Below are 16,357 nucleotides of genomic sequence, written 5' to 3' on the forward strand. Positions count from 1 at the left end.
CACAAAAGTGACAGCCCTACTACATACCAAATGTAAAGAAGTTTTACGTATACTGCAACGTTTTAAGGAACGACAAACGCTTTTAAAGGTTGTACCGACAGGGGTGGGTGTTGTGAGGTTTTCGCGTGCAGCCGTCATAGGCAGCCGTGCACGAGCGCAAAACCTCACAACAACCGCCCCTGTCGGTGATTGGTTGGAACACTATTTATTGTGGTTTTGAGTGGTTGGTGAGCGCAGTTGTTTTTGTGTGCAGATCTCAGAGCTAGAGAGACGCGTTTTTTTGACGGCCTGCTTATGGGGCGGGCAGCTAGCGGATCGTTAGGAAAGATTATGGCGCTTTTCCACTGCATGGTACGGCTCGGTACGGTTCGACTCGGCACGGAACGGTTCGGCTCGCTTCGCTTTTCCACTGTGTGGTACGACTCGGCTCGGTACGGCACGGTTCGGTTCGCTTTAGCTCGGTTGCTTTTCCACTGCAGTTAGTACCGCTTCAAAGTGGGTGGGACTGATCGTTATAGTTGCCGTCTCTACTGCCATGACATCATCATATTAAATGCGAATTTTTCATTCCGGGTTTCCCCATCCGCTCCTCGGCAACCAACGTCTGCACGTTGCAGAACGTCTGCACCTCGTCCAATGACCACGATTCAGCCATTTCTTTTTTTTAAGTTTATACTATTTTTTTTGAAGCAAATACTTTTAAAACAGGCGCTACAGCGTTGGCTGTTGTCTACTGGCTATTTAAATCTAGCAGGTTTAGTGTCTCGTGTTGTAAATACAATGACGCTGGTAGTGATGATTCTGTCTGACCAATCAGTGATCTGCAGTGTTTCCACGACATTTTAGTATCGGTACGTTACGCTTGGAACCTCAACAGAGGTGGTACCATTTAAAGCGAGCCGTACCGTACCGTACCATGCAGTGGAAATGCGTCATAAGTGAGCCGTACTGAACCGAGCCGTACCGTACCATGCAGTGGAAAAGCGCCAAAGCGTGCCGTACCGAACCGAGCCGTACCGTACCATGCAGTGGAAATGCGTCATAAGTGAGCCGTACTGAACCGAGCCGTACCGTACCATGCAGTGGAAAAGCGCCAAAGCGTGCCATACCGAACCGAGCCGTACTGTACCATGCAGTGGAAAAGCGCCATTAGATGAATGTGATCATTTATGTTTGGGCCTTTTTTGGGCCTGAAATCGCTGATACAACCTTTCATTGAGTCAGTCCGCTATCGAGACATGGCAAACATTTGTCAAAATATAGCTGTGCAGCATAATAAGGAAATAAGAAATGTCTGTGTTGGCTGGATACATTCATCAGATTCAAAGATCATTTTCAAAGTGCTTTTTCCCCCTCCTTTTTAAAGCAATGTTTTAAAATAGGCCTATTTAATTTTTCTTAATTAAAAATATTTTAGTGTTTCATGCATTATTATATATCTGGAAACGCAATGTGTGCCATTTTATAGGTAAATCATTTATAAACCTACACCTACACAGGAGAATATGTCAATAGGTTTCTAAATATCCTAATTGTTCATCGTGATTTCAAAATATAAGTTTGTACATATTACGTTATGTATATACATCGATCAGGCATAACATTGTGACCACTGACAGGTGAAGTGGATAACACTGATTATCTCTTCATCACGGCACCTGTTAGTGGGTGGGATATATTAGGGACCAAGTGAACATTTTGTCCTCAAAGTTGGTGTGTTAGAAGCAGGAAAAATGGGGTTTTGACAGGTTTGACAAGGGCCAAATTGTGATGGCGAGACGACTGGGTCAGAGCATCTCCAAAACTGCAGCTCTTGTGGGGTGTTCCCGGTCAGTATCAAAAGTGGTCCAAGGAAGGAACAGTGCAGGGTAATGGGTGGCCAAGGCTCATTGATGCACGTGAGGAGCGAAGGCTGGCCTGTGTGGTCCAATCAAACAGACGAGCTACTGTAGCTCAAATTGCTCAAGAAGTTAGTGCTGGTTCTGATAGAAAGTATGCAGTGGAGGGATATATTCAAAATATAAAAATACGCAATGAATGAGACACGACTACTATCTACGTCTCTATCGAGGCTAATGCTTACCGGTGTTCATACACATAATTTGTGATATGACAAAGAACAAGAAAACAAGTGTTTAAAAGCATTGAAAGACACTCACTGTTGTGTTTTTGTGTGAAAGAAAAAACTCTCTGAAAATAAAAATGCTGCAAAACACATGGGAGTTATGTTCTCGATGCTGTAGTTTATCTGATCAGTCACAGTATATCATTAATCAAGCTTAATTTGACTTTTCAACTACAATTAGGCAGGGTGAACTGAAAGCTTTTACAATCTTTTAGCTATAACTTATATCATTGACAAAAGTACGTGGTGCATTTTCTTCCAAAAATTATTTTCTTTCTCAAATTCATGCTTCAAGTTGACAACGCACAATAAACGAAATCACACAATAACTGTTTAACCAGACATAGCCTTAATTTGCATCTAAATAACTTTCATTGCTTGTCTTTTATAATGCACTTACAATAATATTTATTAGGGGGACAACAGATCACAAAACTCGCGGTTGAGACCATAATATTTATTAGTGGGGCAACGGATCATAAAACTCGCGGTTCAGACAATATTATGTTTTTTGAGTAACAGATAGGATAGTTTTTCAGATCAGAAAAACAAAACAAAAAAAACTTTAAGTAGCCATCGACACCACAGCCAGCAGACGTATTTATGCTTCCTAATGTTCGACACATTTAACTGGGAGTGGGGCCGTCCACACTGTTTTATCCATTGTAGGCATCGCTCACGTTGTTTTCGGCTTTGGAAATGGAAAGAACACAACTCCTCCAGACAATCTCTCGGGGTATCTAGTGTCCGATTTACAAACGCCGTGGGCGCACGCTTCACCATCTTGCTAATGTTTGTCGGACCTGCTCACATAGTAACGGTTGCTATGATGTGTGATTGGACAATGGCCGTTTTGGGGGAGGGGCCGGCGAAAGGTCAATTGCCTTGAATGGGAGTGCTTCGGGCACTTCTATGATAGCATCAAAAATCGCTATTTTTAAAACACTAAGAAGGCTCGACACAACATGAAACTTTGCTCGAAGTATCACCAGGGGCTCTACACATGAACTCCAGCATTGAGAACATTGTTTAGGTGTTTACTAAAAAGAAAGAAACAACACTGTTTCCAGCCGCCGGCATTTTGTCAGTCAAAAATAGTCGATCTGTGAATGCGAATGAACTCACTCTGAATTTTAGTATTGTTTCTTATATGAGGATCAAGTCTCATACAAGGTCAATATTGATTTTCACTAACGACAAAAAGACAGATTATCCGTGAATTTATATTGAACTAAGCTTTAGGAGCTTTCCATCTTTACTCTCGATCGACTATTTTTGACTGTCAAAATGCCAGCGGACGGACACATGAGTTGTTCAAAATCTTTCTTTAGGTAGACTCTGTGTACACAAACAATGTTCTCAATGCTGGAGTTCATGTGTAGAGCCCCTGGGGATACTTTGAGCAAAGTTTCATGTTGTGTCGAACCTTCTTAGTGTTTTAAAAATAGCGATTTTGATGCTATCATAGTTCACAAGTTCCCCATAGTTCCCCATTCACAAGGCAATTTGACCGAAAAGGAAAATATGATCAAACTTAAAAGTGGCGTTTCCATCCTAATTATGCTTTTAAACGAAAGTTTGACTCGGGTAGATTGACAAAAAGGATATCTATTTCCTAGTATAAGAGGACTCTATTTTTCTAATATTTTAGATCTGAATGTCTGATTCAGAATTGGCAGCCATCAAACTGCCATTAACTTGTATTTGTCTTTTTCCGCTTTAGACCTGATGGCACTGAAAGAAGAGAATCAAGAACTGAATGAAATAGAAGAGAAAGATGAATATAAGAGAAATGATTTAATGGATGTAGAAAAAAACATACAGACTGAAACAACTTCATCACGAAAAAAAGTTCAGAAGACCGAATCTAATAGTAACTTCACCTGCCCTCATTGTGGAAAGAGTTTCAAACACAAGCATAGCCTTCATTTCCACATGAAAATTCACACTGGAGTGAAGCCTTTCAAATGTGATCAGTGTGAAAAGAGTTTCAATCAGAAAGCAAACCTTAATGCCCACATGAGAGTTCACACTGGAGAGAGGCCGTTCACCTGCCAACACTGTGAAGTAAGTTTCACTCAAAAAGGAAACCTTAATTCCCACATGAGAGTTCACATTGGAGAGAAGCCTTTCACGTGCCCGCAGTGTGGAAAGAGTTTCACTAAAAAAGTAACCCTCGATTCCCACATGAATGTTCACACTGGAGAAAAGCTGTTCACATGTGATCAGTGTGGAAAGAGTTTCCTATGTGAAGAAACCCTTAATTCCCATACAAAGAGAAAACACTCAGGTAAGAACTTTATTATATCAGTGTGGAAAGAGTTTCAGACTTAAATCAACCTATGATTCACACATTAAAAGTCACACAGGTGAGAGTCCTTAAACCTACAAACTGGGATCCACAGAAATGGGTTGTTCACTACCATGGGCGTCGGAAGAAAAAAAAAAGTGGGTGGGTCCTCCCCCAGAAAAATGTTACTGGAGTAAATACCATTTCATGTATTCTGGTGCCTTTTAATTAAACAAGTACTGCTAAACTAAACTCCACTTAACGTTGGGTGGTTCTTTGCCTCCACGTTGTGCATTAAATGCACAGCTATCCGTGGATCATCCCCTATAATATCATGGTCATTTGCCAGCAATGACAACTTAAAGCTGTTATTGATGTTCGCAACGTAATATTTGACTGGAAGGGTACAACGGGCGGTTACTTTCGTCAGTTTCGGGGGGTTTTTAGCGCAATTTTCCACCGGACAAAATTGCGATTGTTAACTCATGATTTCTGTTCTGTCTGTGCGCACCAATCTTGCACTTCTATCTACTCCTCAACCAGACCACCTAGAGACTTCGGGTTTTCGGCATTATGTTAAGGAAGGTCTAATCTCGGGAACGCACAAAAAAAATACAGGAAAGGATTTACTATCTCTTAGTGTTGTGATCCCATGACGTCAGAAAATTGCGCTAAAACACTCACTGAGTTTTTATTACTTGTTTTATTCCTCAAGTGGAATGGATTTTACTGACGGCGCTCTGAAAAGCGAACAGACAAATGCGCTGAATTAGAGACGGTAAAAGTGAGTGGGTATAATATCATTGGTCTTAAAAAGTGGGTGGGTCTTGTCCCACCCATATACAATGGTTCCGACGCCCATGTTCACTACTGTAAAGTCAAGTGACATGACTGGGGGATGTTTATTCTATGCACTGTGTGCAGACATCATTATTAATGAAAATCACCAATTAGTTTTGTTTATCAATTATTTACAGTTTTTTGTCGATGTTATGAGTTGGTTGATACAGCCACAAAATCAAAGAAAGAAAAGATAACTGATATGGATAAATAACAGTAAGCTCCGCACTTTAACTGCAAGGGTAAATGTGAGAGACATTTCCAACAATCAGATCGAAATAATAATACAATACCACAGAGTAGAAAGTTAAGCAGTTATCATGTTCAACAACAAGATTGCAAACTGTAGCAACAGGCTTAGCTAGGCTAGGCTGGGACCATACCAATAAATAATTTGTTTCTGGACGTAACACAAGCTATTAGCACTAGAAAACGATGTATAGTTAGATGCCAAAAGCAGGTCATGTAGGACTTTAGTAAATGATAATCCTTACGGAAATTGTTCACAAGTAATATTGCATAGTGAAGAGGACTCTATATTTCTAATATCTTAGACCTGAATGGCAGATTCAGGATTGGTCTATAACAATGCAGTTTTGTTGCGCACTTTTGGTTTTGATGTTTTAATACCTATATATCTTGGTTTTGATGTCTGTTGCTTTGAGCCATTAAACTGCTGTTAACTTGTATTGGTCTTTTTTTCCACTTTAGACCTGATGGCACTGAAAGAAGAGAATCAAGAACTGAATGAAATAGAAGAAAAAGATAAAAATCAGAGGCATGATTTCATGGATATAGAAAAATCCATTCAGACTGAAACGACTTCATCACGAACAAAAGTTCAGAAGACCAAATCTAACAGTAAATTCACCTGCCCTCAATGTGAAAAGAGTTTCACTCGAAGACATAACCTTAAATACCACATAAGAGTTCACACTGGAGAGAAGCCTTTCATATGTCATCAGTGTGGAAAGAGTTTCAGACTTAAATCAACCTGTGATTCACACGTGAAAAGTCACACAGGTGAGAGTCCTTAAACCTGCAAACTGTGGGATCCACAGAAATGTGTTATTCACTACTGTTAAAGTTACATGACTGGGGGGGGTTTATTCCATGCACTGTGTGCAGACATGATTAATAAAATATCAAATTCATAGGTGATTATTTTCATTATTAATTATTATTTGTCTGTTATCTGTTTGTTGATACAGCCGCAAAATCAACTTGGACAGTTGGGCAGTTTTATCATGTTGTGAGGAAATGTAAAACAGAGTATCATTGGCAAAACATAGTGAAGTCTAAAGATAATGACCCTCAGGGACAGCATACATTAGGAGAAAATCAGAGGACCTAATACTGAGCCCTGCTGCACTCCATACTTGTGTTTGATGAAACGTCTATTTGTTTACACAAAGTATTAGCAGTCGAATAGACTTGACCTAAACCGTGCTAATGCTTATCGACAAATGACAATGTACCTATCCAAAAGAGTGTTGGGATCTTTCTTCTAGTGCTATTATCTCTTTTGACAACATAGATGTACTCGTGATTAGATGCCAAAATCAGGGTCATGTATCACTTTAATAAATGATGGTGCTTTAATCCTTACTGAAATTGTTCACAAGTACCATAGCACAGTGAATAAGATTAGATCTGAATGGCAGATTCAGGATTGGTCTATAACAATATTTTGTTGCAAAATGTTGGTTTTGATGTTTTAATACTTTTATCTTGGTTTTGATATCTGTTGCTTTGAGCCATTAAACTGCTGTTAACTTTTTTTTATTTATTTTTTTTGCTTTAGAACTGAAAGACTTCACATGTCAACAGTGTGGAAAAGGCTTCATTCACATGGGAAACCTTAATTCCCACATGAGAGTTCACACTGGAGAGAGGCCGTTCACATGCGATCAGTGTGGAAAGAGCTTCAAAAAGAAAGTATCCCTTAATTGCCACATTCAGAGTACACATTCAGGAGAGAACTCTTGTAAAGTAAGCCTCACCTCTCATACGAGCACTGCAGTGAAGCCTTTCACCTGCAAACAGTGTGGGAAGAGTTTCAAATACGAAGCGCTTTTTGATTCCCACATGAGAAGTCACACTGGAGAAAAGCCTTTCACCTGCAAACTGTGTGGGACTAGGTTCGCGCACAAAGGAGGTCTTAAGTCACACATGACAATTCACACCGGAGAGAAGCCATTCACATGTGTTCAGTGTGGAAAGAGTTTCAGACTTAAAGCAATCCTTGATTCACACATGGCAAGTCACAGTGGTAAGAGTCCTTACACCTGCAAACAGTGTGGAAAGAGCTTCTCATATAAAAGAACGTTTAATGCCCACAAGAGAGTTCACACTGGTGAGAGTCCTCACACCTGCAAACTGTGTGGGAAGAGCTTCTCACAAAGTGGAAATCTTACGACTCACATGAAAACTCACACTGGAGAGAAGCCATTCATGTGCCTTGAATGTGGAAAATGTTTTACACGTGCAATAAACCTTACTTACCACTCTAGGCTTCACTCAAGAGAGAACTGTTTTAAATGTCATCAGTGTGGAAAGATTTTCAGTCAGAAAATATCACTTGAGGTTCACACGAGGCTTCACACTGGAGAGAAACCTTTCACGTGTCTTCAGTGTGAGAAGAGTTTCACATATAAAAGAGACCTGAAACGTCACTTGCAAACACGTTGTGGAAAGAAATCGCAGTGCTCTGAAAGTGGAAAGAGGCTTAGAAAAAGGAGCAATGTTCAGCACATTCAATCTGGAGAAAGGAAATTTAATTGTGATCAGTGTAATACAAACTTTATTTTGCCTTCACACTTACAGATACACCTGAAAAGTCATGCAGATGTGAGACCACATTTGTGTTCTTTGTGTGGAAAGGGATTTAAATGGCTCGGCGGTTTAAAATGGCACCAGAAAATTCGTATCTGTGTGAGAGTAAGGTTACGTTCACACCGCAGCTGAATGTCGACCAAGTGTGATTGTATAATTTTATTTTAAAAAAGTTGGTAAAACTCCCGTGGCTGCACCTGACCATCTGCTTTGCTTTAGTTCAAATAGTGTCATTATCTAGCTCAATTCAGTTTAAGCTTTTGTTCTCATTTGAAAGTGTCAGTGAGCTCACTGTTTTAAATGAATACATTATTAGCTAACTGTGTGGTTTGTATACATAATTTAGACACCTCTGATAACAGATCACTCTTAATTGAAATGTAGACGCATACATTTTCTGTACATACAAAGCTGCTTTGAAATGATATGCATTGTGTAAAGCGCTATACAAATAAATATGAATTGAATTGATAATCTCTGAATATTGTCTTTTAAATCCCAACTAGGTAGGCCAAAGGCAAGGAACACAAACTCAGGAACTACTTTGACAGTAGTGGTGAAAAATCCATGGGAAAAACAAAATGTTTCCAAATATACAAAAGCGCATTTTACTCACTTTGCCCAGTTGTGGTAACTCAATTATTTAAATCTTCTGTGATATTGTGATCTTACATGGTAAAAAAGTCAGCTTTTAAACAATATTTTCAGGCGTTTTAACTGGTATATCATAGAGTTTTCAAGCATCATTGCTAACAACATGGAATCTGTGTAAGCATTAAAGTAAAGTGAGTCTATTATTGTAACGTTGCACATTTTGTGGCTTATTTGGAGTCATTTAGGTTTGGTGATAGACTGCCTAATGGTTATAAATAATCACTTTTGCAACACAATGATTTTAACCTAATTTTCCTTTACTCGCCAACTATAGGTCATTAATAAGTTCAGCTTGAGGTAAATACATAACTTACTGGATTTAACTAATGATGAATGGTATATTTTCTGATAACCAGATAAATTCTAATGTATTACTTGTCTCAGTATCAATAGCAACAGCAGCTATAGACACTGTTAAAAAACTGTTCCATTCATTAAAATTGCATTACAGTTGATTACTAATCTCACACTTACTATATCTTTACCCACAAAATCAATAAATAAATTTAAATGATGTCTGATTGTATGTGTGATTTCTAGTAGCTTAAAAAAAACAATGTTATTTAGTCCAGGAGAGTGCAGAATTCATAATGAATTACACTAGATTATGGCTCATTTTCATGTTACCACCATGAATGAAACTAAGAATTGTACATCTTTCCAGTGAATTTAATTTAACTTTGCTGTTTTATCTAAACATGAAAATAATGTAATTAAGGCAAATAAATAATAAACAAATTTTAGACTAAAAACATTAATGCAGTAAGTGATATTACGTTTAAAAAAAAATCATGTACACCCAAAAAGACAAAGGTTTAATGAAGATGTGAAATATATGAGTCTTTCAATCACTTTCTTCAGATCACGCTTGAATCCAACTATCCACCTCAAATGGCAGCTTATACTTGTACTTGTGCTGCTGGAAGAAGTTTGTGCAACCACCTGGTAGCACTACTTTACCAGACAGCACATTACAGTACATTAGGAACCAAAAATGTTCCAGCTGCCCTTGCTTGCACAAGCAAACAGCAGACCTGGCATAGGCTACGCACCCAGGTAACAAAAAACAAACAAAAAAACTAAACAGTTTTAATTTTGACTACAGTTAATAATAAATAAAAATGTATGTAAAGTGCATGATGTGCAAATCAGATTACAATCAAGTGCAATATATGTTTTGTCAGGGCATCACTCCTGAACCAGTGGATGAGCTTGTAGTGCGCAAGCCAAAAGCCTCTGGTAGGAGCTGTGTGCAGTCTACTCTGTACAGAGCATATGGAGGTAATCTCCAAATACTAATACAATACATCTTCACATCAGATAAGAATTAACACACTGAAGCATGAACATTTTTGTTTAAGGACCTTTGCCTGACAAAGACATGATTGCTGGAGCAGCATCCCTCATCTCCCTTCGACCACAACCGCTTATAGCTAAAATTATTGATGGAATGTCTGCTGTAAGCATGGTGTCATCTAAATTTGGAGAGGTCCCAAAAGGTTCACTGCTGTCTTATCAGTGTCCAGCTGTGATACCAAAGGATGTGTTTATTAATCCATATGCTCCACAATTCCCCCCATTACCTGTCCGACAATACACACTTCCACAATTTCATTTTGTCCCTGGTAGCTGGGCTGAACTCCTGCATATGCAGAGTCTGGAGGTGACCCCTGAGATATCAGGGATCGTTGAGGAGGGAACAAGGGGTCAATCCAAAAGCCCACTCTGGTTTAGCATGCGTCGCCTCCGTCTTACAGCAAGCAAGTTCCATGAAGCTGCTCATGTCAGATCAGAGTCCACAGCAAAGACACTTGCTGGCCGGATCATTAAAGGTGCCCCCCAGACCAAAGCAATGCGTAGAGGAATGGAGCTTGAGCCAGAGGTTCTTCGCCGCTATGCTGAGACGTTTGAAGTTAACGTTCTTCCATGCGGTCTCATCATCCACCCCGATGCTCCACACCTCGGTGCCAGTCCAGATGGTAAAGTGGTGGACCCAAACGAAGAACCTCCCTATGGCCTAGTAGAGGTTAAGTGCCCTGATGTGAACGACATTGGAGAGGCATCACACACCAATATTATTGGGGGTCAAGCAAAACTTAAAAAAAAAAACACACCTACCACTGGCAAGTCCAGGGTCAGCTGATGTCACTGGCTTAGCTTGGTGTGATCTGGTGACGGATACAAGGAGTGACTTAACCGTGGAGAGAGTATGGAGGGATGATGAGCTGATCCAAGAAATCAAGGCTAAAGCTGATGAATTCTACTTCGGTACATACATCCATGTTTTCCTAGGGCGAAAATAGACAAGAAAGTGACCAACCAGAGACGTTTATATTATTCACAGTTATGCATGTTGTATGTTTCTAAGCTTTATTATAAATGTTATTTTAAAAATGTTTCCCAAGCCTGACAGAAATTGATAATGGATCGTTTTGCATGTGACAGCCACACAATATTTTATTATAAAATGACAAACACAGACAAAATCAAGTAATTATATTTAAAATATACCTTCAGTCAGTTATTGCCTCACCCTTGAGCATGCCAAACCCGTGGAAAAAGCACCAGAATGACTTACAGGACTCGTAAGTCCTGCTTACGATAGGCTGCTGCAGTTGCCGCAGGGCAGCCAATAGGCAAGCGAGCCGTCTTGCCTATGCCTGCATGCTGACGCAACGTGTTTTACATTATTTCAAAATGAAGGATAATTTTTGGCTTCAATATCTCGCAAAAAAGAGATTTCCCCATAGAGTAAGATATTACGCAGTACTCGTTCCCTCTTCTAGAGAGAACCGAGGTTACGTTAGTAACCGAGTACGTTTTATACAATATAGCAATTGATTTGAATATTTTTGCCAAGATATAATGTATATGTGGCTTCCAACATAATTTTTCATCGATTATTACTCCCAGAAATGTAAGTTATTTTACTCTTTCCATTTCAATATCATTTATCATAAGCTTTTTGTTTAAAGTTGTGTCACGATTACCAAAAATTATAAATTTAGTTTTACTTAAATTCAGTGTTAGTTTATTTGCATCAAACCAGCTCTTCATCTTTTGTAATTCATTTTCAACTGTATCCAAGAGCTGTTCCAGATTTTCCCCAGAACAGATTAAATTAGTATCATCAGCAAATAAAATGGTTTTCAGTGTTTTTGACACCTCCCACACATTATTTATATACAAATTAAACAACAATGTTCCCAACACTGACCCCTGGGGGACCCCACAGGTTGCTCCGTTGCGCTTAAAGAAGATTAAAGAAAATAGTCCAACGCCGCGGTACAACGAGCACACTCAGTCCCTTAAGAGTGCAGCCAGAAAAATGGAACGCAACTGGAAGAAAACAAAACTAGAGGTATTTCGCATTTTATGGAAAGAGTGTTCGACTGCATACAGACAGGCCTTAAAAGCTGCTAGATCTGCTTATTTTTCAACCCTATTAGATGAAAATAAACAAAATCCTAGGTATTTATTTGAAACAGTGGCTAAACTAACGAAAAAGAAAGCTTCAAGCCCAGAAATTTCCAAACAACACAGCAGTAATGACTTTATGAACTTCTTCACTTATAAGATTGATAATATCAGGGAGAAAATTATAACTATGCAACCGTCTACTACAGTATCGCATCAGGCAGTGCACTGTAGTCTCCCTAAGGAAAAATTTGATTCATTTATTGCTATAGGAGAGCAAGAATTCGCTAAACTCATTAAATCATCTAAATCGACAACATGTATGTTAGACCCTATAACGACTAAGCTACTGAAAGAGATGCTTCCAGAGGTCATAGATCATCTTCTTACTATCAATTCATCTTTGTCTCTAGGATACGTACCAAAAACCTTTAAGCTGGCTGATTAAACCGCTTGTTAAAAAAACGCAACTTGATCCTTCAGAATTAGTCAATTACAGGCCGATCTCGAATCTACGCTTTCTGTCAAAGATACTAGAAAAGGTAGTATCTTCACAACTATGTTCCTTTTTAAATCCTTCAGTCAGGATTTAGACAGTACCATAGTACTGAGACAACTCTCATTAGAGTCACAAATGATTTGCTCTTATCATCTGTTCGTTGTTGTATCTCTCTATTGGTGTTACTCGATCTTAGTGCTGCATTTGACACTATTGACCACAACATTCTTTTAAATAGACTTGAAAAATATGTTGGCATTAGTGGAAACTGTGTGTTAGCCTCCCATTCAGTGCACCACAGCTGGACAGCTATGCCTGCTCATGCACTACCATGTCAAGTGGGTACTCTGTTGTGACTGGTTGGAAACCTTGACAGACTTTGTAAAGTCTGTCGGGGTAGCTTTATACAAATCTATCTTTTTCAGACAGACAGATTTTTACTCTACAGCACGTGTCAAAGTCAAGGCCTGCGGGCCTATTCCGGCCCGCCACATTATTTTATATGGCCCGCGAGAGCATATGGGTGTCTTAAAATTAGGGATGCAATGAAATTTAGGCTGCCGAAAATAACATTCGGTTTTTGACCGAAAGACACTAAAAAGCCGCCGCGCCCCTCCTTGTTCAGCGATGGTTTGACTCTGGCTCAACGTATTTTATGACTTTGTGTGCGAGTCCGCTTCCGAAGATGCATAACTTCGAAGCGTGTTCCGCTGTATGTGCGCGCTGTGCCGGAGAGCAGACTCCGTGTTCACAGCACGTTCTGCTCAATGTTCCGCAAGCAACCTCCTTGTTTGTGTGTGTGTGTGTGTGTGTGTGTGTGCAGTGGCGGTCTAAACATAGAGGCATAGGTAGGCGGCTGCTTGGGGCCCCCTACCAGCGGTCGTAGTAGGGGGGCCCCCAACCAACCTCAAAAAAAAGAAAAGAAAAAGCCCCTTATCATTATGAACGCTTCAAAAGCATGGTAAATTTCATTAATATTCTTAAGAAATACGTTGAAACGTTGAAGTAGTTGTTAAAATTTCCAGTTAATGGTTATCTGTACCTACACATACAACCCCTACTTTCACAATGAAATGGACTAGCCCGTAATGGTGCGCGGCGCGAAAGATAAACACGCAGTGACAGGAGGACTGGAAAGTACACAAACAGAGATGAAGCAAGATGAGTCTAAACGTGAAGTTGAAACAAAGTAAGTAAGGCTTAAATAAAAGAAAAAAGCGAATAGACGCTGATAAGAATTTGGCAACGCTGCCAAAGATTACAAACTTTTTTACAGCTACTGTTGGGGATACAGACAGGAAGAACAACGTCCAAAGCGTTGAACATGCCGCTACAGCAGCAGCTGCAATCTGTGAAGTGGCGCTAGGTGAGGATAACGTTAACACACTCACATGGATATACGTGGATTTGCTTAGAGCCAAATGCAGCGCACCTATATTGCGCTCCCCAGTTCGTCCCTCTTACCCCCTCTCACTCACTTAAGTTACTATAAATACTGTTTTGGCGCTTGTAAATGTGACGTGACAGATCCCTAGCGGCACGTGACCCAATCATCTCTTCTAGCTAATAGTAAATAAAAATGAATGAACAATGTTGAAAGATACAGTCCAACTTTCCGAAATGTATATTCCTCATACATAATGATTATGGGAAAATGGCGGCTGCCTGCTGAGACTTGGCGCAACACTCTCCCAAAACGCTCAAATGAACTTTGGTACGTGTGACAAGACTGTTATGTAAAGAAGGACAATTTCAGCTTAAATCTATATCTTGTCAATGCGAGAAACAAGACAGTCGTTTGCAGCCAAACAACACATTATGACTGAGGTAAACAAGCAGCTGGGTGAAAACAATGCGGCCTTGACTCAGGCCATTGATGACTTAATGGCCAAATACTTCAAAGAGGCCGATGTGAAAGCCGAATCACGTATCAACAGGCTTGAGAAACGCATTGATAGTATGCATTCAACTTTATCCAAGCACACGGAGGAAATACGGATAATACGCTCAGATACAACCCAGTTAAAAGAGCGTGTGAGTGAGGCTGAACAAACTGTCTCACAATGTGTGGAAACAATGCACAAATATCAAGCAAAACTCACAGAAATGGAGGATAGCGCACGGAGAGACAATCTGCTTATTTTCAATTTAAAAGAAGGAGTTGAAGGTACAAATGCTCTGGATTACCTGCGAGAACAACTTCCCAAGTGGTTCCCTGCTCTCGTTGACACCTGCCCGGAGCTGATGCGATGTCACCGGCTTGGACGCCTGCCTGAGCGAGGCAGTTGGGAGTGAGCCGCGGAGACCACGGCCGCTGATCGTTAGATGTCTCCGGTATACCGACAGGGATCGTATCCTCAAAGAATCCAGGAAAAATAGTTCTGAAGTGGCTAATATTCAACTTCAGTTTGCCGCGGACTACAGCGAGGCCACTTTGAAGCGTCGTAAATCATGCTACAAGGTGATGCATGAAGCCCGTACAAAGGGGTTTCAGGCTTTCCTTCTGTACCCCGCGACAATAAAATTCACCAAAGGGAATGTCAAGCATCTATTTCAAGACACAAGTAAGGCTGAGCTTTTCATTTCAACTATTGAGAATTAAAGTAACTCCAGCGCAGTGACATGGTAAGGCTGCAATGAGGCAATTTTGTTTGACTTTTTTTCTTGAGCTTGTGAACTTTTGTTGACTTTTTTTCTTGGTTTATCATAATGACTGTCACTTTGATCAAATTCCCGGGAGAGTGGAACTATTATGAGCGCTGACTTATTTTATGTATGGGGGGGCGGTGGGAGAGGGAGAGGGAGAGGGAGAGGGAGAGAGGAGGGGGGTGGGATGAGCGTGGGAAGAGTGGGAAGGGAATGTTTAATGTTCAATCACCAATATTTTGTTTTCTACCTGTCTTTGGAAAACATCTTTGAATATATGGAGATTTTTAGTTGTTATTATTTAAAACTAGATAGGTACAACACTGACAAGATTTGATATTAGAGAGCAAAGCATGCATGATTTTGATAAGGACCTGGACCCTGATAGCCATGTGTTGAATGAAAGATGCGACACCTCTAAATATTATACTGATTATGAATTTAATTTAAATGTTAATTCAAGGGACAGTCTGTCGCTTGTTCATTTCAACATCAGAAGTCTTTATGCAAATTTCAACAAAATGAAGGATTATATCACTACATTTACAAGTCGATTCAAAATAATAGCACTTTCTGAAACATGGATTAGCAATGAAAAGGGTGTAGACTTTGAAATAGAAGGATAAAAGCTATACCATGTAAGTAGATCAGAAAAAAGAGGAGGAGGTGTGGCGTTGTATGTTGATAGTCATTTGAAATGCAAACTTGTTTTGAAATCGATATGGGAAAAAACAGGAATGTGATTGCTGCTTGCATTTACAGAGCTCAAGGAACCAAAATAGATGTTTTCCAGGACAAATTTGAACAATTACTTGATACACAGAATAACCACAAAACATTTTTAATAGCCTAAGTGGTGATTTCAATATTGATTTTCTTAATCAATCTAAATGTCTAAATGAAGTTTACTTCAGATTTCTTAGATGCATTGTATATAAGATCTTTTTTCTCTAATTACACAGCCTACCAGAATCACTAGCTCGTGTGCCACATTAATTGATAATATTGTCACAAATGATGTTCAAAAAATTGTTAAAAGTGGATTATTGAT

General features: G+C 39.6%; 2 protein-coding genes across 3 annotated transcripts in view; one reads left to right on the top strand and one right to left on the bottom strand.

Moving 5' to 3' along the window:
- The window catches only part of LOC311289274 (uncharacterized protein), a 10,834-nt gene extending 2,272 nt beyond the window's left edge, over positions 1 to 8,562 (top strand). For both annotated transcript variants that reach the window (XM_084407114.1, XM_084407113.1), the window contains exons 3-5: positions 3,849 to 4,415; positions 5,967 to 6,278; positions 7,060 to 8,562. In XM_084407114.1, the coding sequence (XP_084263240.1) occupies positions 3,849 to 4,415; positions 5,967 to 6,278; positions 7,060 to 8,222 (2,042 nt within the window). In that variant the 3' untranslated portion in view covers positions 8,223 to 8,562. The remainder of the gene's footprint in view (positions 1 to 3,848; positions 4,416 to 5,966; positions 6,279 to 7,059) is intronic.
- LOC311289282 (uncharacterized protein) overlaps positions 1 to 16,357 on the bottom strand; it is a 333,082-nt gene that overhangs the window by 208,744 nt on the left and 107,981 nt on the right. The window lies entirely within an intron of this gene.

This window comes from Rutilus rutilus (genome assembly GCF_951802725.1).
Source record: "Rutilus rutilus genome assembly, chromosome: 4".
Lineage (NCBI taxonomy): Eukaryota > Metazoa > Chordata > Actinopteri > Cypriniformes > Leuciscidae > Rutilus > Rutilus rutilus.